The sequence below is a fragment of the Ostrea edulis genome, chromosome 6 (assembly GCF_947568905.1).
Source record: "Ostrea edulis chromosome 6, xbOstEdul1.1, whole genome shotgun sequence".
NCBI classification, from domain to species: Eukaryota; Metazoa; Mollusca; class Bivalvia; order Ostreida; family Ostreidae; genus Ostrea; species Ostrea edulis.
In genome coordinates, this window is record NC_079169.1 from 48,006,570 (window position 1) to 48,028,832 (window position 22,263).

Consider the following 22,263-nt stretch of genomic DNA (forward strand, 5'->3'; position numbering starts at 1 on the left):
GGTACAACCCAACAAGTACGAAAACAATAACCCCTTATATATAACAGATACGCATCTCCAATAGGGAAAATAAATCAAGAAATTAGAAAGAAGACTTCTTCTTACTTAAAATTTATGCTTAATGTTATATGTTTTGAATTTAAGGAATAAAATCAAAAGTTGATACAGTTGTTTGTATTACAGTTAATAAAAATAATGTTCACTTCTGGAATATAGGTCGATTATTGCTATCACTAGTTTACAATAACAGAGGAAGTGTTCAGCTTTATTGAGAACTTTACACAATTTGATCCATCTGTTCTCATTAAGACTTCTGTAATGTATTGGCATTTTACCATGACTGTCAATTTGCCCCATCGTAATAAATGGTTTTTGACCCTGACCTTTCGACAAAAATCAAACTGAACTTATTTTTGTGATATTATTACTGAATAGTAGTTGACTCAAGTTCACAGTAAATCAACAGAAGTATGAGAACACAAACACCAAACAAACTGACCACTATATCCATGGCAACTGTGCCATCTCTAGCGTATCTTGTACTATTAAAAGTGTCCCCAAAACATTCTCCATATTTAATAAGATTGCTCTGATCTATTATCACCATTTATTTCAAATCTATAGTAGAAGAAGCTTAAAATAATATTTTATATTTTTCAGGATCAGTTTTTGTTGCCAGCAATAACTTTGAAAGTTCACAGTCTATCCTTTCAGAAAATATTTACTTTGTGATAGGTAAATAACACCAAAACTACATAGAAAATTCAATGTAATTTGTTACTAATTTACAGGAAACACGTACGCTAATTACTTCGCTGTGTACGTGCCTTTTTTGTTGATCTATCTTCAGGGTAGGGGGTGTTTTTCATTGATTTGCGGAGTATACACACTAAACCATGGTATCATGGCGTGACTCGGTCATTCCTGAGAGCATTGTAGGTTCAACGGAAAAGTTCCAACGTGTTGAACACCATTTAATTTTCTATATTGACATACAGCGTTGTGTGGATTAGTTGATCGGCTCTGGGGGTTCTGTAAATCTCTCACCATTAGTGTTTGTACATATTCTTTATTCACATGTATAGATCTGTTCGGTGTCGTTCTTCATTGTATATCAAATATTGACCAAAAATCTTTGCTCTTTTAAAAAGATAAGTTGAATCTTATTAGGAAATTGTCTGCCAGCTGTAGAAGAAATCGATGTGTGGGTGCGTGTGCATATGCCCATATTCACAAATTATTTTCTAAAGCGTTTTATAAAGCCAGCTCACCGTGTGTACTAGGACTGGCTTTACATTCTTTTACGAATCTTTTTCGTTGTTTTCGACTGGTATGTATGGTCAATTTTACTGATAACAAAAAATATCCTAATCGGTCTAATACATTTACATACATGTATAGGCCCCCTATAATAATTTTGTGAATTCTGTTGGGTTTGGAAATAGACAAGAAACCCTGTTTCTATACACAAAAAAATAGGCGATTTCATGGGTAAAACCCAGGAGCTATCGGGGGCTACGCGCCTTATACGATTAAAAAAAAAAAAAGTCGATAGATTTTCAGATTAGTATCAAGAATTTTAAAATCCGTTATGCAAGCATCTACAGGTAGTTTATAATGATACGTGATATCGCAAGCTGAAATTGGATAGTATACAATTATGGCGACGCGAACGCGTGGACCACTTGTAGGCTAAAGACGTTCAACGACTAAAAACCCCATTTAGACGGGATAGGGAGAACCACTTCCAGCAATGGATGTGTTAAGGGGGAGTTAAATTTCATGTTTACATGTGACATAAAACTATCTTTAATACGACTATACACATTGTAAACAAATTATCTTCCCCTGTGATGTTTATAATATCGTCCCCGCGCACTTGCGCACATTCATCATAAACGTCAACCCTTCATAAAAATCGCCGTTTTCTGTTTACATTTTAAAGACCAATGCATTGTTTAATAATTTGCTAAAAAATTTCAGAAATCACCATTATATATAGTACCTGTATATTATACAATAGGTCACCAGCGAGTCTTCTTGTTATGTCTTTGTTGATTGCCTGGTACTGAGTTTACAGCCTGCCTGTCGATTTTTGTCTAAGCTCCATGCACCCAATGAAGCAAGCAATTTATGGTGGGGTGTACCTAACTGCCCGTGGACTGCCCGGGTAAGGCTGGCGGTGACTACTATATAGTACCCAATGGAATCTGAAAAATCCTCCCACTGTCGGGAGCAACCCCTAACGCCCGCCTCTACGCCAAGCGAGCCTGGACTTATCATTGGTAACTGCTGCTCCCCGTGTTGTGCCTACGCTGGGACAGCACAGCTGGGGTGACCTCTAAAGGTGCAGGCCTCGGCAGATGATATGGAGATCCTGGAGTGCCCAGTCGCCAGGATCCCCTCTCGTCGTTTCTGACAGATAGGCGAGCGGATACAGTCGGTGTCAGCGCCGCTGCAGGAGTTCCCAGAAGGTGTCACAGTGCTTAATCAATCACCTAAGGGGCCCCACTCCTGATTTTCTGTTGGGGTTAACTCCCCTAGCCTTGGACTCTCCCGAGTCATCCACAAGGCAGTGGAGCTACATGTATTTGACCCATAGCTGGGGGGTCTGGATTGTGGGCACCAGGACGTATCCACACGCCAGTGGGTCATACATGCCGCACGTCTAGGGGCCAAACCTCCGACGAGTTCCTTGTAGTCTAGACTGGATATGTAGTGTAGCCAGTTGACGTGAGTCGCCACGGAGAGGCACTACATAGGGCTTGCTGATGAAAGGGTATGTTCTGGCAGGGCAAGACTTGCGCGTTCGGCTTGCCCATTCGTGTTGCTGCAAGCAGCGGTGCTAACCAGCGTTGGAGTCTGAAAGCAAGAGGTGACAAGCACATAGACACTTTGCCAACACGCTAGACACATCACACCAGCCATTGATACCACGAGTATACATACAGGTCATGGATGACGTACGGTAGACCGTCGTCATTGACAGAGTACCACCGTTTCTGCATCGACATAGCTGTGCTACAAGAAACCAGACTGGCAGATGACGAATCCCTGTGTGAACGAAAACGAAAGTACCCGTTCTTCTGGCAGGGGAAGAAGGCAGATGAACCCAGGATTCACAGTGTGAGCTTTGCAGTGAAGACCTCCCTGCTGTCCAATATAGAGCCCCCCCCTCCCCAACAGGGGGACAGAGAGCTGACCCTGAGGATGGCTACAGGTGCGTGTGTTGTCAATTTTGTGTTCACCTACGCCCCAACTTTGAGCTCCACTGTAGAAGAGAAGGACCAGTTCTATGATATCCTTGACTCTATCGTCCGTACCATACCCAACAAAGAAGCACTCTTCATCATTTGAGACTTCACCGCAAGAATTGGTGCAGACTTTGAAGCCTGGCATTCAGTCATCGGACATCATATGATTGGGAAGATGAATAATGGTCAGAGACTTCTTGAGCTGTGCTCCTATTACAACCTGGCTATGACGAACACCTTCTTCCAGCACAAAGGTAGACACAAAGTGTCATGGCGCCATCCAAGATCCAAGCATTGGCATCAGGTCTACATGATTTTGACCAGGAGGTTGAACCTGAACAATGTGAAGAACACCAGAAGCATGCGCAGTGCTCACTGTGATACGGACCACACCCTCGTCTGCTCAAAGATCCACTTCATCCCGCGCAAAATACACCACACCACGAGCTTCCCACGAATCAACACTAGCAGAGCCTCGTGTAGTTTCTTTTCCCAGAGATTACGTAAAACTTTAAGAACGTCACTGGGAAAAAAAACGAGGATACGACATCACTGCAGTCCTCTCCAGTCCGGGTTAGGGACCCTTTGAAAGAAGGAGCATTAGAACGAGGACTTGTTTGAGGAGAACTGGGAAGAGGTGGAGCCTGCAGTAGAGTTCAAGCTTGCTGCTCACCTAGCATATGAGATTAACCCGTGCCAGGCCATAACAAATGCACTCAGAGCCGCCCGTAACAAATACCAGCAGACAGCTCGACGTTGCGCTAATGACCACTGCCTCAAGCTCAGCCAGAGGATACAGGCAGACGCAGACCAGGGAAACAAAGGCGGCATGCATACAGGCATCAAACAATCCACGGTCCCCATCAAGAGTGTCCCGCTGACGACCAAATCAGATGAAAACATCATCGACAAGAAGAAACAGATGGAGCGGTGAGTAGAGCACAACCTTGAGCTCTACTCCATGCAGAACGTCGTGATCGACACAACGCTCGATGCCATCAGTCAACTGCCTGTTCTAGATGAACTGGACGAGGAGTCAACAATAGAGGAAGTTGGAAAGACCATCGTCTGTCTCGCCACTGGTGAAGTCCCTGGTGAGTATGGCATACCCCCAAAGGTGATCAGGGGAGGGAAATAACTGCTGGAGGACTTGCACGAACTGCTCTGCCTGGAAAAGGGGTTCCGTAGCGTGAGACATGCGTGGCGCCAATATAGTGACTCTCTACAAAACCAAAAGGCGACCGTAGCGACTGCATCAACTACCGGGGCATTTCCCTGTTGAGCATTGTCTGCAAAGTCTTTGCAAGAGTCATTATGGCCTGATTGCAGATCCTGGCGGCGCGAGTTTATCACGAATCTCAGTGTGGATTCAGGGCAGGGAAATCCACCATTGACATGATTTTCTCTATGAGACAGCTGCAGGAGAGGTGCCAAAAGAGAAATGAGCCGCTTTTCCTTGCCTTCATATATTTTAGGGAGGCGTTTGAGCTCGTCAGCAGAAATGGCCTGTTCTTACTCCTGAAGAAGATCGGCTGTCCCCCGAAGCTGCACTCCATCATTGTGTCCTTCCACACCGACATGCTCAGCACAGTGAGCTACAACGCCTCAACATCAGACCCGTTCCCCATCAACAGCAGAGTCAAGCAGGGATGTGTACTCGCCCCAACCCTTTTTGGGATCTTTTTCTCGATGCTCCTGGCCCTTGCCTTCAAGGAGTACGAGGATGGAGTCTACCTGCACACGCGGTCCAACAACAGACTGTACAACCTGGCCAGGCTACGAGCCAATACCAAAATCAGACATGTCACCATCAGGGAGGCTCTCTTTGCCGACTATGCTGCCTTGGCAACGCACACTGAAGAAGCACTCCAGAGGCTGATTGACCGCTTCGCTATCGCGAGCGATGAATTAGGCCTCACGATCAGCATAAAAGACTGAACTGATGGGACAGAGAACTGACTCCCCCGAGCATCCATATAGGATGTCAGGAGCTCAACGCAGTCGATAGATTTCAGTACTTACGATAGATTCCACTATCAGCGCAACCCTCTCTTGAGCCAGAGATCAACTCCAGGATCGCCAAAGCCGCCGCATTGATGTCCAAGCTACACTAGAGGGTATAGGCCAACAACTACCTCACGGTGAACACTAAGATGCAGGTATACAGAACCGGTATATTGTCCATACTCCTCTACTCCAGCGAAACGCTGTCTAAGACGCGTACTTGGGGGTCAGATGACAGGACAGAATCCAAGGCCGCTCCAGACTGCGCTTCAAAGACACCTGAAAAAGGGACATGAAGAATGCTGGAATCGACAACCTGTTGTGGGAAAGCCTCACAGGATCCCTCGGGACTCCTGGAGAGCCACTGTGCAGAACGACACCAAACAAAATGAGCAGAACCGCACCGCCTGCCTGAGGAAGAGAACCACCCGCAAGTCCAGCTCCACAGACCAGGCGGCGGCGACCAACACCTGTAGCCTTTGCGGTAAAGACTGTCACTCCCGCATCGGCCTTCACAGTCACACGAGGAGATGCATCGACCAGACCTGAATCAACCTGGTGCAGCCATCATCTCTCGAGGCGGAAGGAGGCTGACAACGACGACGTATATTATGCTCACAATTAGTCTGGTTTCCACCATCGAAAAAATACTGACCTTTAAATCAAATATTCTTTCAATTTTCGCCCGACTAAATGGATAGTTTAACACTATCCATTTTTATTTATATGTTTTTATAATGCATTTCATACCGATTATTAAGCCGTTCTTGGCACACTGATTTTGACTGCGGATAACTCCGTTTGCCTGATCAGGATACAGGGCTCACGGCGGCTGTGGTCAACAGGGGATGCTTGCTCCTCCAAGGCACCTGATCCCACCTCTGGTGTGTCCAGGGGTCCGTGTTTGCCCAATTATCTATTTTGTATTGCTTGTAGGAGTTATGAGATTGATCACTGTTCGTTATCTTCACCTTGCATTAATTAGATATATAAGCTCACCTGAGCTAGAAGAATTAAGAGTGAGCTTTTCTGATCACCTGTTCGTCCTCCGTAAAATTGACACATTTTAGATTTCAACCAAACTTGCCAAAAGAAAAAAGAAAGAAAAAAAATCGGGTTAAAGGAATCACTGTTCAAATGAAGGGTCACACCCTTTTCAAATGGGAGATATTTAAGAAATAAATAAAATATGGTAGCATCTCTTAAAAATCTTCTGACGAACCACTTGACCAGAAAAGCCAAATCTTTAAAGGGGCATGGGCGCGATTTGAGCTTTAAAAAAAATCAAATTATTTTATTTTTCCATTTGCTTAACTAAGTTATTTCTAATGGTCAGTAGAAATTTGTAAGTCAGTTGTTGAGTTACATGAGAGATCAGATACAGAGCTCACTAAGGCTCGCGTCATGTCATGCCAAGAAATTCTTAGCAAAATCTCCGGTATAGAAAAACCGTTATAAATCAGTGACCGCAATTAAGAGATAAGCGACGGCTACTATTAATCAGCATGTAATATGGCCCTATTGAAGCCAACGAATTCAGACCGGACGGGATTTCTTGGCATGTTTTTGTTTACATAGGTTAGATATACTTGTAAAAGTTTCAATCAAAGCAGATTTTTTCCGTTTACAAGTTATTGCTGAACACAATTAATCGGTTTCTAATGTATGTTACATCTGATTTTGTTATGAACATGCTATTTTCTATTAAGCAATCTATATGTAAACAAACACACGGCTCGAGCCTTGTTAATAATTTATGAGTGATGTATCTCCCATGCACCTTGACAACTGATATTCATTTTTTGCTGACCATTAGAAATACCTTAATTAAACATTAACAAGACCTGAGCAGCAGCAGTTCCTAGCAATAAACAAGCTTGAGCAAAACTATCATTATACAAGCAGCTTAGTTCATAAAAAAATCGTTTCAAATGTAACGACTAAAAATTTGACTGCAAATTCATTAATCATCATATGCCCTTGTAGACGGGTATGGCCTTTCATATTAACAAGTTTCATCTAAGGATGCTTTGTACCAAGTTTGGTTCCATTTGCATGTAAAAAAAAAAAATTGATCCCCTATTATGGCTCCACCCTAACCCCAAGGGTCATGATTTTTACAAACTCGAATCTCCACTTTGTAAATTTCAGGTTTTCTGGCCTAGTGCTCCTTGAGAAGATTTTTAAATGACCCCCACCGTTTTTGTAATTATCTCCCCTTTGAAAAGGCATGGCTCTTCATTTCAACAAACTTGAATTCCTTTCACCTAAGGATGATTTGTATTAAGTTTGATTGAAATTGGCTCAGTGGTTCTGGAGAAGAAGATTTTCTAATATATATCAGCTTGTGAAACTTTGATCTCCTAATGTGGCTCCACTCTACCCTCGGGGGCCATGCTCTGAACAAATTTTAATCTACTCGACACATGTATCAGGAAGGAAGCTCCTACTTAAAATTCCACTCCTATGGTCTGGTAGTTCTTCATTAGAAATATTTTCCCTATATATTCGCATGTAAAACTTCGATCCCCTACCGTGGCCCCACTCTACCCCCGGGGGTATGATGTTAACAAACTTGAATCTCCACTATGTCAGAAAGTTTTTATGTAAATTCAAGCTTTTCTGGCCCAGTGCTTCTTGAGAAGTAGATTTTTAAAAGACCCCATCCCATTTTTGCATTTTTTGGGTGATTATCTCCCCTTTAAAGGGGCATGGTCCTTCAATTGAACAAACTCGAATCCCCTTCACCCATGGAAACATTGTGTCAAGTTTCTTTGAAATTGATTTAGTGGTTCTGAAGAAGAAGTCGAAAATGGGAAAAGTTTACAGACAGACGGACGACGGACTTCGAGTGATCAGAAAAGCTCACATGAGCTTTCAACTCAGGTGAGCTAAAATGAGAAAATAAGATTTAAAAAATTTCAATTCAAGTCGTGTTCATGTCGCTCTAATGAGCGGAGATTCAAAATTATTCAAATCATGGCTCCAGGGGGGTAGGGTTTGGCAGCATTTGAGGAACAGTTTTTATGGGAATATACAGGGAGGAACTTTAAAATCTTATTAGAAAGTCATATCATCAACATCAACAGATGTAGTGCGGATTCTCAAGTTCGTTCGGACAATGACCTTCAGGGTAGGGTCGGGCTACAACATGGAGTAAAAGGTTTACGCGAGGATAGAAAAAATCTGTAAAAATCTTCTCAAGAGCAGGGCCATGATTGATCATTATTGATATACAAGCATCCTCAGGTAGTGTAGATTCAAGCCTCCCCCCCCCAAATAATGTTCCCCTTGGGGTAAGGTGAGGACACAACACAAATTTTTATATGGGAATTCATAGGGGAAAATCTGTCTTGTAAGTTGTAAGATCAGCACGGTCATGATTAGTCACATCATTATAAATCCACAAGCGTTTCAGGTAGTGTAGATTTCAGTTCATGCCCCCCCGCCAGGAAGGACCGTAATAGGGGATGAAATTTTTATATGGCAATATATGAGGAAATTTTGTATAGAAATCTTCTCAAGATTAACAGCAAGCATCCTCAGGTGCTGCAATTTCAATTTTCTTGAAATCGTGACCCGGGCGGGAGTGGGGGTTATGATAGGAACTCAATAGGGATATAAAGTTTTATATGGGATCGTATATATAATCTTTGAAAATTTTCTGATCAACAACCACAGATTGGATAAATTTAAATATGTAAGCATACCGATGTAGTGCAGGTTGAAATTTGACAAGAGTTGGCTTAGTACTTAATATTATTTTTGCGTCTAAACGCAATAAAAACAATTCTTTCTAAATATTGGCCTCAACAAGCTTCCGTAGCTTAGATATGGGATCAAAATTAATACGTATAGAAAATGAACCCCCACTAAATTATATTCTGATATTTAGTTTTTTGTCATGACCCTTGAGGTTAGGTTGGGCTAAAATCAGGTATCGAATTTTAAATAATATATGAATTAATTGAATATAGGGGTGATTTTCAAATCATTGTAAAAATATTCTCCGGGACAACAAGGCCATGTTAGTTATATCGGTATGTTGAACCATGTTTAGTGGATTATCAGGTTCAATTAAGTCATATGGAGATAGGTTAGGGTCATAATGTAAGGTCAGAATTTGTCGTGGGATTGATGAGGGTAAGGATTTTTTTTTTTAAGAAACCTCTTCTGAAGAACAGCAGGACCATGAGCGCTGTGTCCCATGTCCTCTCTTTTGTTTTATTACCATTCCCAGAGAGTTTATGATCGCACAGAAAACACTCCTTCTGTATTTTAATTTCCTATTTCTTTTAATATTTATTTATTTATTTTACTAAGAAATGTCTTACAGCGCAGATGTTTCCTTTTCAGATAAAATATGAAATTGTCAGATCGAAGAAACATATTTTTAAAATTTTAAAGTGTTTTGCTCATGGGAGATCGACTAATCAATTTTAGAAGATATGAGGGTTATACGGGGAGGGGGAGAATCACCAGATGATTTTTATTACCCCCCTTCTTTTTTTAAAGCGTAATGCATGTTGCATGTATAGTTATACACGTAAATATTAAATTGTACATTTTGGATCGATTTAAGCCATTTTGGATCGATAAGCAGTCACCGCCGCTGTGGTCTAGTGGTTAGAGCGTTCGCCCCAAATGCGGAAGGCCGGGTTCAAATCCCGTCCGCGACAGACCTAGGTCAGGTAGTGACAGTTCCATCGCCAAACGCTCGGCATCAGGTGTGAATGCCATGGGCTCTCGGAGATGACCTTAAAAACGGATGTCCCTTGTCATAGTATAGGTATGGCACGCTAAACAATCCCCACTGCTCAATGGATGTAAGCGCCGAGCATAGGCCTGAACACCGGTCTTGGTGACGTCTCCATTTTAAAAGTAAAAAATTCTCGAGTGAGACGTTAAACAAGATAAATTCAGTCAATCAATTGATAAGCAGTCACGTGGCAATCATAATATTTTAAAACAGGGGCACCTTTTCATAATCGATTGTAATGAATTGAATCATGATCGAGATCATATATCCCCCCTCCCGCGACTTTATTGATTTAGAGGTTTGGGCAGAACTACCCAACATACATATGTATTAATTAATTAAATATCATGTATCCCGTGGGGACCCGGGTTAGAATAGGTCCTCAGTACCCCTTGCTTGTCGTAAGAGGCGACTAAATGGGGCGGTCCTTCAGATGAGACCGCAAAAACCGAGGTCCCGTGTCACACCAGATGTGGCGCGATATTTTAAGATCCCTCCCTGCTCAAAGACCGTAAGCACCGAGCATAGGCCTAAATTTTGCAGCCCTTCACCGGCAATTTTGACGTCTCCATATGAGTGAAATATTCTCGAGAGGGACGTTAAACCATATAAAATCAATCAATTAAATTAAATTATTTATTGATTCACCAAGCATGTTAATTGGCATACAATCATGTTACACAATATGAGATATATAATGACAATAAACTAATTACTAACAGTTCATTTACATATGGTATGTAAATACAAGTATATATTTGATATGTACCTGTGATATTAGACTATGTATGCAATTTAGTATTGCATATTACATAAATTAAATGTAGTTATAGCACTCTCCTTTTGGTGCGCAATTCAAAACATTCATGTAAAAATTTAGCATGATCTACATTAATTGACAGGGTTGCATAGTACTTTACAATGGTTTTCCTTTGATATATCATCGTCTGAATTGTAGATGTTCAAAGGGTAATATTTCTTTCTTATATCTTTAAATTATACATGAAGCAGTCATATAAAAAAAATCAATCAATCAATCATTATTAAGCCCCCCCCCCTTTGATAAACGATGCTACTATATACATTTCATGTACGTGCCTGGACTGAGTCACAGATTGTAATTAAGCAAATATATGTGTTCAAATTCATGAATGAAATGTTACGTAAGCCAGTCTAAAATTAGACATTACATATTAACCACGTGGAGGTTATATTTTCCCATGGCGGCCTCATAACACCACAAAAATATATCGATCTTAAGCAAGGTCAAGGTACTTGTCTGGAATTTTGTTCTGGTTTGTGACCTATCACTCAGTACACGCATTGAAAAAAAAAGGCAACAAGCATAATTTAGAGAGAGAGAAAGAAAAAAACCCACCCATAATTTAGCGAACACACGCATGTTCTTATTAATATTCAGCAATAGATATATACATATTATAATTATAATATGATATACGTATAGGTACCGCCGCGAAAAGTTATAACTCATCAAAATGTGCTTATTAGATTATGTTTAAATAATAGATTATCAGAGACTAATTTAAAGTATATCTGAACACTTTAGGTGCACCTGTAAACTGTATAAAGTGTACGAAAGCTTGGCTTTACGTTCATGAATATTCATGATTTGTTTATATCCTGGGCAATGAGTTTGCAAATTATAACTGGGTCAGTGACGTCAAGTGTATTATGAAATACTCATTTATTCCATTGACCGACTTTTAAATTGATACAGTGTAAGTTTGATAATTTCTCGTAGCCAAATTATTTATACTTTTAATTTCAAATTTACGAAAACATAATTATATATATCAGAAATTTTATCGGTAACACGCCACGTGAAATTTCAAAAGCAGTACGATAACCCCTTTCAGTACCTCAATGTATTAGTACACGTGAATGCAGGCCGGTTCTCACCGCGCATGTCGGGGAAAAAAATAGCTGAATAGCGTGATAGGTCTAGTATTCAGCAGAAAATCGCCAAGAAAAGGCTTTAGCAGGTAACCTTTTTATTTTGGAATGCCGGTTAACGTGAATATCCTTAATTTGATATTGATAATTAGAGTTGTCACAGTCTTTTTCTTGCAATTTTCCATTCACTGTGCACAAATATGTACTTGTATACACTATCAGTTTATGTATATGTAGATCTATACTTACATAAGATATAAAGTTATAGATGTTGTAGAATCAGTCTGTCACTCCGATCCTACCTGATAATTATAATGTATGATTAACTTTGTGCAGTGAGTCTACAGGGTGGATATCTAATTATTTATATATTAATAATAATTTTATATTATGTTGCAATTTGAATTACATTTGTGATTTTGATTGGTAATTTACAATTTAAGTCTAATACTTTATATGAAATATGTTTATTCACCAATCATATGTGCATGTGATTTTACTATCGATATTGAGTATTTTTATATTCAATTTGGTGTTGAAGTGTAAGAAAAACACATATAGATATTATGTATGTTAAACTCAACATTTTAAAGGAAATGAATCAGAATACTGAAATCATCTTCCTTATAACATGTATAAAGGACGCTTTTAATGGTTTGATGGTGTTTTATTTGTCTAGTTAGAAATGCCACCGTTACTACTTAGATTTTCAGTGCATTTATCCTGTGACATCACTCTGTTATCAATATCCCCTTGTACTTATATAGGCCTTGAAAGTTTGTAGCGGAAAAGTATATCCCCTTGTGACCCTGTTTGACCTACATTATTATCAAGAGTTTAGGACTAAACTAGGGTACATATCTTTTAAACTAAAACAAGGTGTGTGTTATAATTAAGTTAGAGCTAGAAACCCCTTCCCTATTGGTCCATAAGGTAAAATACAGTTGTTAAAGGGACCGATTTAATAATGATTTCCCCCCAAATTTTTGTTTTCGCTTTTAATGATCAAAATCTATTGTCTCGGGTAATGTGTTTAAAAGGTTTGACAAAATAATAAGGTTAATATACATTAGGTAAAATGTGTCATTTAAAAGATAAAATTGTGAATGCGGAAAATTATTAAGATGCTTTTAAATTACAAAATTAACATTTCACTGGTTTGTTTGTAAAAAAGACTGGAGTCTTTGTTTACGTAACACAGAGTTCAGGTTAAAATATTGTTCTTATCCTAGCTTGCATTCAGATGGTAAAAATTCTGGCTGTCAACATAAATGAGTTATACTTTTTATGTTTAATATCAAAACTGAAAAATATTTTTATTCAAAGAACATGAACCAGTTGAAGCAAGGTAGGGAACACGGTCCTCACAAGTTAGTCATTTTAAAAAAACAAAACTACCATATACTTTGAATTGGCTTTAGTTAAATTTTATGTTTTTAAAAATACATGAAAACATGCTTTAGTGAAAAGCAGGGGACATTAATTTGGGTCTGTCAGTCATTCTGTCTGTGACATTATATCTTTGAAAGTCCTTATGCTTTTGCCATGACATTTTATCAACAACTCCCCATGACTTGAAAAATACCCCTAAGAAATACATTATATAGAATGGTTTTCAGATGATTAAACTTGAGTTTTCTCCTTGACCTTTTGCAATGACACTGTCACATTCAAGGTAATGATTCTCTATGATATATAAGAAAGTTTAGAGATCAAAAGGTGGAAGGTCAAGGTCACAATTCATATAAATATTATATAGTTTTTATTCTGTAAAACTAGCCCCCCCCCCCACTCTCTTCCTTACAATTGGTATGGTGTCAAAGCGTTTACTTGAAAGATCAACAAGGGTTTGTATTTTCAAAAGAACAATAATTAGGTTTAAACTAGCTGCAATAATGTAGCCCTCTCCGATTTTTTTTCCAAAGTTAAACAAAAAGTTAAAAGTTTACAGCGTGCCAATCGTCATTGTAATGAAATTGATGAATAAGTTAATGAAAACCTATAAAGCAGAAATTCGTTATGAAAGTGGTGAAACAGTTCACAAAAACCAACAAACTGGACGTTGTTGTCTTTTTAAAAGTAATTGTTAGTTAAATCAGCGTGAGAATTATTTTAATTTTTAAAAATCTTTCATTTAAAATCATGATAATTGACATTAAACAACAGTAAAATTTGTGAATCGTAATTCTTTCTTAAATGCATTTATAAACATATTAGATAACTGGTTTTAATGAAAAGATGTGTCTACTTTTTGTGAATTTGTATGGGGGTGGGGGGTTCATGTGAAATTGCTCTCACTACATCTGCATTTTTTAAAGGTATTCCACCCACTTACTTTGTCCATAAGTGGGGGACATAAATTCCTTGAATTAGCTTGTTTCACATAATGATAATATTGAAAAAAAAAAATCCACATGATTGCAGATTTTCTGGAAGAATAAAGGGACATAACTTTGTTAAAGGTCAATGTAGACATTAATTGCACCTCCTGATTTTTACATGGATCTGTTTTTTTTTTTTTACATTATTTGATAAATGGTGTATATCATTCTTATTTGTGAGATTTGTTTGTTTAGCTATATTTACATTTTTCCAAGAGAGAGTATATACTGAAACAGTATTCATTATACCTGTCATGGAAATGTGTTCATTGAGGGCAGCATTTAGACCGTAACAAGATCAGGCTTTGCTTTGAAGTTGGTGGTTGACGTGCAGAATGATAATTCTTGTCATGCTTTAGAGGACGTCTAACCCTAGCCAAAGATATAAGGATCTGACTCTTTTAAAACTTAGGTATTTCATAAAATCTGTGTTGAATAGAATTGTATGTATTAAATTTTTACATTTTTATATTGTTTTATTTAAATTACTCAGAAGTAATCTTAATAAGTCCTTATCTCAATTGAAATGTGAAAAATTGTCATTCACTCAGCACCATAACTGAGCTCTTGTTTATGAGTTATTCAGTACTAACTACTTAAGTTCTCAAAATATGAGACAACTTGTCCTTTTGAAACCCTTTTTTTTGGACGGAATTTTTTCAAAAGAAATTATCTACACATCTTAATGGTGCTATGCTATGCCAGGATATTTAAAGCTTTATTTCATTCTTATCAAAAATTGTGTCGTGACTGAAAGTTTACAGATGAGTGCTGAATATGAATGGAGTGCTCAGAATATGACTAAAATGGATTAATTTACTTGATTGTGAATGCTAGCTACACTATTGTCAAAAATAGATGCAGTCAAAATATGATTAATGATTAGCTGATTAAAGTTTGGATTTATACATTGTACTTAAGTAGAAGACTTCATATCAGTTCTGGCATATAAAATTTACACATTTCCAAGCCAGATAAGTAACCGTAGGTACGTAAGTACTTAGTTATGTATTCATGAACCCATTAACATGGTTGGGAGAACCACGTGTGAAACAATGTGATCACCATTATATCACCCCTCATCTTGTATAAAACAAACATCACTCTTAATCTCTGGTGTTAACAGAGTCATTGCAAAGTGTACAAACCATTACATTATTTTAAAACTTAAGACTTTCTCAATTTTTTAACCACACAGCTAGGATTAAACTTTCTTATAAGTTTTGCTATTTTGATTTACATCCTTTTCCACTTCCATATTTTTTTTGTGGTCTGAACCATTTGTTCGACCACATAATCGAAAGAATCAAGAATGTTATGCAAGAGTAAAAGTACAAATAAGGAGTGACCGAGCTTACGATGCCTGATTGAAATTATGGAGCAGACTCACGATTTTTATGAAAGCAAGTTTTTTTTATTGTCTATGATAATTTAATACACTTATGAATAAAGTAAACATAGCAAGTTATTTTTCTCAGTTTTGTATGCATAAAAGTTAATAATGCAGATATGATCTTTTATTTTTATTTTTTGTCTCCACCATTGTATTTAGTGGACAATTTGTCTAATGAGGTTCTAAGTTTTATAAATTTCTGGTAGTCCAGTGTCTTTCGCCAACTCTGCTATTAGGTAGAAATAGATGAATTTTATTTGCATCTCATTTCAGTGCAAATCCGAGCATAATTCTGTTGATTTGACCTGATAGAATGCTATGTGTATACAAGAAACCATGCATGATAGGACATTTCCCAGTTGGTTGTCACTGACATTTACAGAAAGTGTGAATAATAGTACACATTTTATTGGGATCCTTTGACTTTCTTTCAGAGAATTCATCATACCATCTACACAAAATGTACAAACCACTTGAGTTACCTCCCTGCAGGATCTGTGACGGGGAAGCCTCAGGGATTCACTATGGAGTCAATACCTGTGAAGCATGCAAGGTCAGAGTTGTTTCTGAGATGAACATGTCCACTAGCCTTTATAGCTTGGTTCAAGGGGCTTATGGGTATATTAAAAACTCTGGCTTTGCTTTGATTTTTCATATCAAAGATGAAAGGTACTACAGGTTAGTTAGGAGTCAAATCAGTCCATATTTGTGTTACGCAGTGTATTAGTTGTTACATGTAATGATATGCGAAAACAAATCACACAACATAGAGCATATATCACTAATATTGTCCAACTATTATTGAATGCCCTGTTTGATAAAAATAAAGAGCTGCAAATTTCTAGTAAGTATTTTAGAAGTGTTCTGCATTTTTGTTATTTCAGGCATTTTTCCGGCGAGCAGTGATGGAAAAAGATAAGTACCAATGTGCAAAAGATAAAAAATGTAAAATCATTGACAGAAAAAGAGGAAATTGCTCATACTGCCGACTTCAGAAATGCCTTCATTTTGGAATGTCACGAGATGGTAAGTGTTATGTATACAGATATAGTTTCCTTAAATTCCATCTTAAACTGGATTTTTTGTGTGCAGAGGGACTGTAAAATAAATAAATTCTAATTTTGAATTGAAATGCAAACTATTAAAGAGGAGTATATAAATACAGGGACTCTTGGCCGGCTCTGAGTCAACTGGTGAAAGCTTTACCTTTCATGTAGGAAAAATACTGGGATTTAATTAATGGCACTTTGGAGTTTGACCTAAATTTCTATTGAGTCCAAGTGGCCTTGTAAATATTAAAAATTGTATTTCAACATAGGAATTAAGGTCCAAGGGCTTTGTTAAGACATGTTTGGACAGAAAATAGATGAGATTCAAGTAACACATAATCAATATTCTCTATAAATGAAGACTGTTTTTGATATCATGATATCAAGAATTTAAATGCCTGTGTATTGTTTGATAGCTATGAGACATGGAAGATACACTGTGGCCATTCGAACTAGAACCATTCTTGAAGTGAAGCAATTAAAGCAGAAAGCAGAAAATGTGAGCAGACCAGTAAGTCCAGTGATACAAGCAATCCCTCACAATAATGATTCTCCTATCCCAAACATTGATGATCTGGACAATCTCATCTCAGAGACAGCAGCCTCTCTCTCACAACAAGGGGAAGACAACTCTGCTTTATCACCAGAATTGGCTAGCAACATGTCCATTCAAAGTATTTCTTCACAATCAACAGACACCAGTGCAGATTTTATTTCATCTCCAGCAGACTTCATGACATTGTCACCACAGTTGGACAGTTTTGCAGACTCTGACATGACATCACTATTTGAAGATTTATCTGTCCCATATATGCAATCAGAGTCACAGTCAATGCAGATTAAGCTTGAGGATTTTGCAGATACTTTATTAGATCAACCAGAGACTTCCATAGACTTTTTGGAAGATATGACTCTTACACTTGAAGACCAGTCTCCAGTGGTAGAAGAGACAAACATTTCACCAGGTATAAAAATATTGAATTTGGAAAGTTGTGTAAATGAAATGAAGTAGCAAATACTTGAATACTTTATTTGAATACTTGCACTTTTGTACAGTTCCATCATCTACACGGAGAAGTGCCAGAATAGCTGGAAAACGACGTTCTACGCTTACAGAAGTTAGAGCTGATGAAGATCCATGGCTCTCTACAATCGATCCAGATTTCTTTGTAGCAACAGAGAATGTTGAAGTTCATACAGCGAAAAAACAGAGGTCCAGTCAGACAGAGTTTGAGATGAGTGTGGATGAAATGGAGCAGATGATCTGGACTCTTGTATGGAGTCAGGATCAAATCTATCCGGAATACATCAACTCCTTTGATAAGGATTACATTAAGAAGCTGCATAATGAATATTCCGTAAGTCGAGGTTCATTTCAAAGTCTAGAGATGCTCTTTTGTTTACAGATATTTCAATAGAAAATTATTATGAACTATTCACGTTTGGTATTTAGGAGAAGTACAATATGAAGAACGAGTTCTTCGGCTTGAAGCAAATGTTGTCACCAGATGAATTCAACAGCTTCTACCTGGCTACTGGTATAGATGTTGATGGGAGAATGGAAATGATAAAGAAAGCAATTGAACAAATGCAACATGGTATCATCAAGTACATCTCATTTTCCAGAATCATACCAGGATTTGAGGACCTACCAACAGATGACAAACTAGCTCTCATAAGAGGTGGGGTGGTCAGAATGTAATAAAAATAACTGGACTCTTATAAGAAGCTAAAATTTTGAGTAATTGATAATGAATTGTGTTAAATGTGTAGATTAACAGTTAACGTACTCAGTTTTAGACATTAGTCTTTTAGTGGGCTAGTCAAGTAGTCAAGGTGATTTACTTTCTGTTGCAGCTGCGCGTTTTGAGTATTGGTTGATGGGTGAGCATGTACACATTAACACAGAGCTGAAGGTCATTTATTACCCAGACACCAAGGCTCAGCTTACCAGGGATGACATCGTCATGATCTTTGGTGAATCTGAGGCAGTAGACCGATGTATTGAGTTTGCTGCCTCCTTGCAAAAACTGAAGTTAACATATGAGGAGGTTGCCGTCCTGAAGGCTATAATACTCACTTTCAGAGGTACACATTTTCTGTTGTTTGTTTGCATGTATGTTGTTTGTTTGCATGTATACAGAGAAATTTTTGGCTATTTCATCCTTATCAGAAATAGGCAAATTTGATACCGGATGAATTTAAATTTACTCATCAATTTATGTTGCAAAAAAACAAAATTGAATGGCAGTGCATCTTGACAAAAATCTTTCCCCATATACAGTTGTGAGTAAATGAATATCAGATAGATATATATCCTAGACCTGTGTTTGATATACAGTACTTGCCTTGCATAAACTTTCCTTTTGAACCCCAACCCCCCCCCCCCAGAAGTTTTTTCCTCAAGGCATTAAGTCTGCACTAACATGCTAATTTCTCAAACCCCATTTTGACCCCATGAAAATTACATGTAGTGGTTGTTCTGTGGTTGATGTTATATACATGTAGTGGTTGTTCTGTGGTTGATGTTATATACATGTAGTGGTTCTTCTGTGGTTGATGTTATATACATGTAGTTGGTCACCTGGCCTGGATTTTTCGAAATAAACATAAGTCGAAACTCGGACTTCAGTCTTGAAGTTTTACTCAAATTTTGACCGCTCAAATTAAAGAAAACCCACATTTTAGTTTGAGATTTTTTCGATAAATCCAAGCCTGTTCTTTTTAGATTTATACAGTGTATTCAGTGGTCTCACAATAAAAGGGAAGTAACCTATGTTTCAACTCTTTTTCAGATCGAGAGCCATTACAAAATCCAGAGAAGGTGGAGACAATTCAGTGGAAGCTTGTACAGTGTCTAAAATACCTGATCCATAAATTCCATAAGGAGGAGCCACATCGCTTTTCTGCTTACATGGACAGACTGGTCTCCATGAGAGAACTTACAGAAATTAATAGGAAAGTCAATGGCAGAATGGAAAGTCTGCACTTGTCAATAATGAAGCGATATCCATTGGTGTACGAGTGTATATCTCATGATGCACGAGAAACCAAGAAAGATGAGGAAAATCATAAGGCTCAAATTGACTTCTTCAAATCAACATGTGAGTGATAAGAGCTGTGTGAAAGAGACCACTAATTATGTAAATATGAGATTTGTGATAGTTTACATTTATAGGTGTACAATATGTATGTGCAGTTGACTTTTACAATCAGTTTGCTAATCATGTTTAAAACAAAATCTTGGAGTAAGTTTACTTGTAAAATAAGGTAAATTCAAATACATGTACTTTTATATATTTATTTAATCATAGACAAGTATTAAAAGATCCGCTTTTAATCGCAAGACTTTTATTTATGGTTAGTTAATCAAAATTTAATTATTACAATTAAGAGACCTTAATTTTGTGTTATTTGTTGACGTTAATTTGTGCAATATCTTCATTTGTGAAAATTTCTTCATGCTCATACATGCAAGTCTGCAGTTCTGATTTTGCCAAAATGAGGTCTTGCGAGAATTTACGGATTTTTTCTCTCACAATAATCAATGGTGAGTGTAGAAGATGTGTAGTGATATGTCTGGGGAAAAAAACCCACCATTGTTTTATTTTTTCAAAAGTTAAAGCTTTATATTCAAAGCTGATGAACAAGTAAATAATCTACAAACTTTTGTTTACAAGTCAAAGGGTAAATTGCTTATTTTTATTTGCTGTAGTACATATACGTAATACAATGTAACTGTATATAATAATGAAAATTGTTACTTTTCTCATTATGACCACTACTGGTCCTTGAATTAGAGTGTATATTCTACATTGTATTAGAATGAATAAGGAGAACTTCTTCCGGGAGTTTTTTTTTAATGAATTCTAGTGATTTACAGTATGCTGAATCAGCTATTTATGATTGAATATTTTGTCATGATGAGTCACATTGTGAAAATTTGTTTCACTTCATCATCATTTGTTTTTCATGAATTAAGAATTTTGATTTCAAATATATTTTAATAGTTTGTATTTATGATCTTTAAAAAAATTTCAAAATAGTTTCTAAAGTATCTTACATTATAGTCAAACTTGTGAGAATTAAAAACTTAAAATACCAGATTCAGTCAAAATTTTCTGTGATAAAAAAAGAAAACTCACCAGACACTGCATGCAAATTTTAATTTGAGTCTTGTTGGTTTTAGAAATCTCAGCTTCATTTTTGTTTTAGGTATATTAACTAATTATTTCATATTTTGTGCATTTATCAACATAATTCAGTATTCAATTTCCAAATCAATGACGATAAATGGCATTCAAAATTTAGGAAAGATGTGCATGATTGTAATTGCAAAGAGTTTAATGTGTAATTTACAAAGTATCTAAGCTGCCATGTTGAATAAAAACAATATATTCATGTTATTTGTTAAGGAAATATATTGTTTTTCATATTGCTGTGCCATTTTTTTTAAATGATAAAGCATCTAATTTACAAAAATGTGGAGAAAAATTTGATTTGTTGGGGCATTTAATGGGATATTTTAAGACATTGTTGAAATGTTGTTTTGCTATAGTATATACATATTGTAAGTAACAGTTGTGTACATATTTTTTCTACATTGTTTGTTGAAGGTTTCTGTTTTTGACCTGATGCTCAAGAAGGCATAGGTAACCGATTTCTGTTTGTGTTAATAAAATAAATAAATTCATTTTGTTTGATTTTTGTGACATGAACGTTTATTGATACCCAAGCATCAATCTAGAGAAAAGAAGTTTAATCTTGAGGAAAGAGTATCCTTTGAAATTTACATGTATGTGATCCCAAAATGGGTCATGAAAAGTAAGGCATCTAAAGGATTATATTGACAACTCTTACTTGACAATGGACTAGCTTTAAAAATATTCTATCATGAGATGAATTTCTACTTGCAACATCTAAAACTGAAGTGGAGATAGGTATATTATTGTATATATCTTCCATATCAACAGGCGTCTTTATAGACTGCAAATTAATTACTCACAAATTGCTCCTATACCGTAAACTGGAATATGAATCGCATTCACTAAACTTCTAATTAAAGTAAGTGGACATCCATCAACATTTTATTAACAATTTAAATCTCCATTCTGCAAGTACATGTGTAAGGATTTGAGTGAACCTTGAAACAATGAAATCCAGGTCCAGTTCACATCCCTGATTTTAAAAAACCAAAAACACGGAGGTAATCTTAAATAAGCTCAAGAGACTGCTTTACAGAGAGAGATGTTTGCGAAAATGAGATTCTTGCGACTATAAAAACTAAGTTCCTGTTTTCGCATTGTTTGACACGGTGCAGAACTGTTACAGTAGTTCCTTGTTTTTTTTTATTCGCAAGAACCTCATTTTTGCAAATATCTCTATTTGTGAAACAGTGTCTTGTGCTTATATAATATTACCTCTGTTGCGAAAATGAGTTGCCACGAATCAGTTTATCACTGCTAAATTGTGAGGTAAAGTCATTGTGAATAAAAGATGTTTATAGTAT

At 37.1% G+C, this 22,263-nt stretch overlaps 1 protein-coding gene across 3 annotated transcripts; it reads left to right on the top strand.

The window, feature by feature from the left end:
* Positions 1–11,817: 11,817 nt before the first annotated feature.
* LOC125646523 (uncharacterized) lies at positions 11,818–21,447 on the top strand. Of its 3 annotated transcripts, none has more exons than XM_056139810.1 (8): positions 11,818–14,724; positions 16,140–16,258; positions 16,590–16,731; positions 17,171–17,719; positions 17,811–18,112; positions 18,208–18,436; positions 18,612–18,842; positions 19,550–21,447. In XM_056139810.1, exons 2-8 carry the CDS (start codon positions 16,166–16,168, stop codon positions 19,864–19,866), a joined length of 1,863 nt encoding a protein of 620 aa, XP_055995785.1. In that variant the 5' UTR covers positions 11,818–14,724; positions 16,140–16,165; the 3' UTR covers positions 19,867–21,447. The 3 variants fall into 3 exon arrangements, with proteins under 3 accessions (XP_055995785.1, XP_048728822.2, XP_048728825.2); XM_048872865.2 differs by having other exon boundaries at positions 11,818–12,020; XM_048872868.2 differs by lacking the exon at positions 11,818–14,724 and having other exon boundaries at positions 16,245–16,383.
* The last annotated feature ends 816 nt before the right edge of the window (positions 21,448–22,263 follow it).

Coding starts and splice junctions, on each gene's coding strand:
- LOC125646523 (XM_056139810.1), top strand. CDS start 16,166: ATGTACAAACCACTTGAGTTACCTCCCTGCAGGATCTGTGACGGGGAA. Junction 17,720..17,810: donor AGAGACAAACATTTCACCAG/GTATAAAAATAT, acceptor ACTTTTGTACAG/TTCCATCATCTACACGGAGA. Junction 18,437..18,611: donor CAAACTAGCTCTCATAAGAG/GTGGGGTGGTCA, acceptor TTTCTGTTGCAG/CTGCGCGTTTTGAGTATTGG.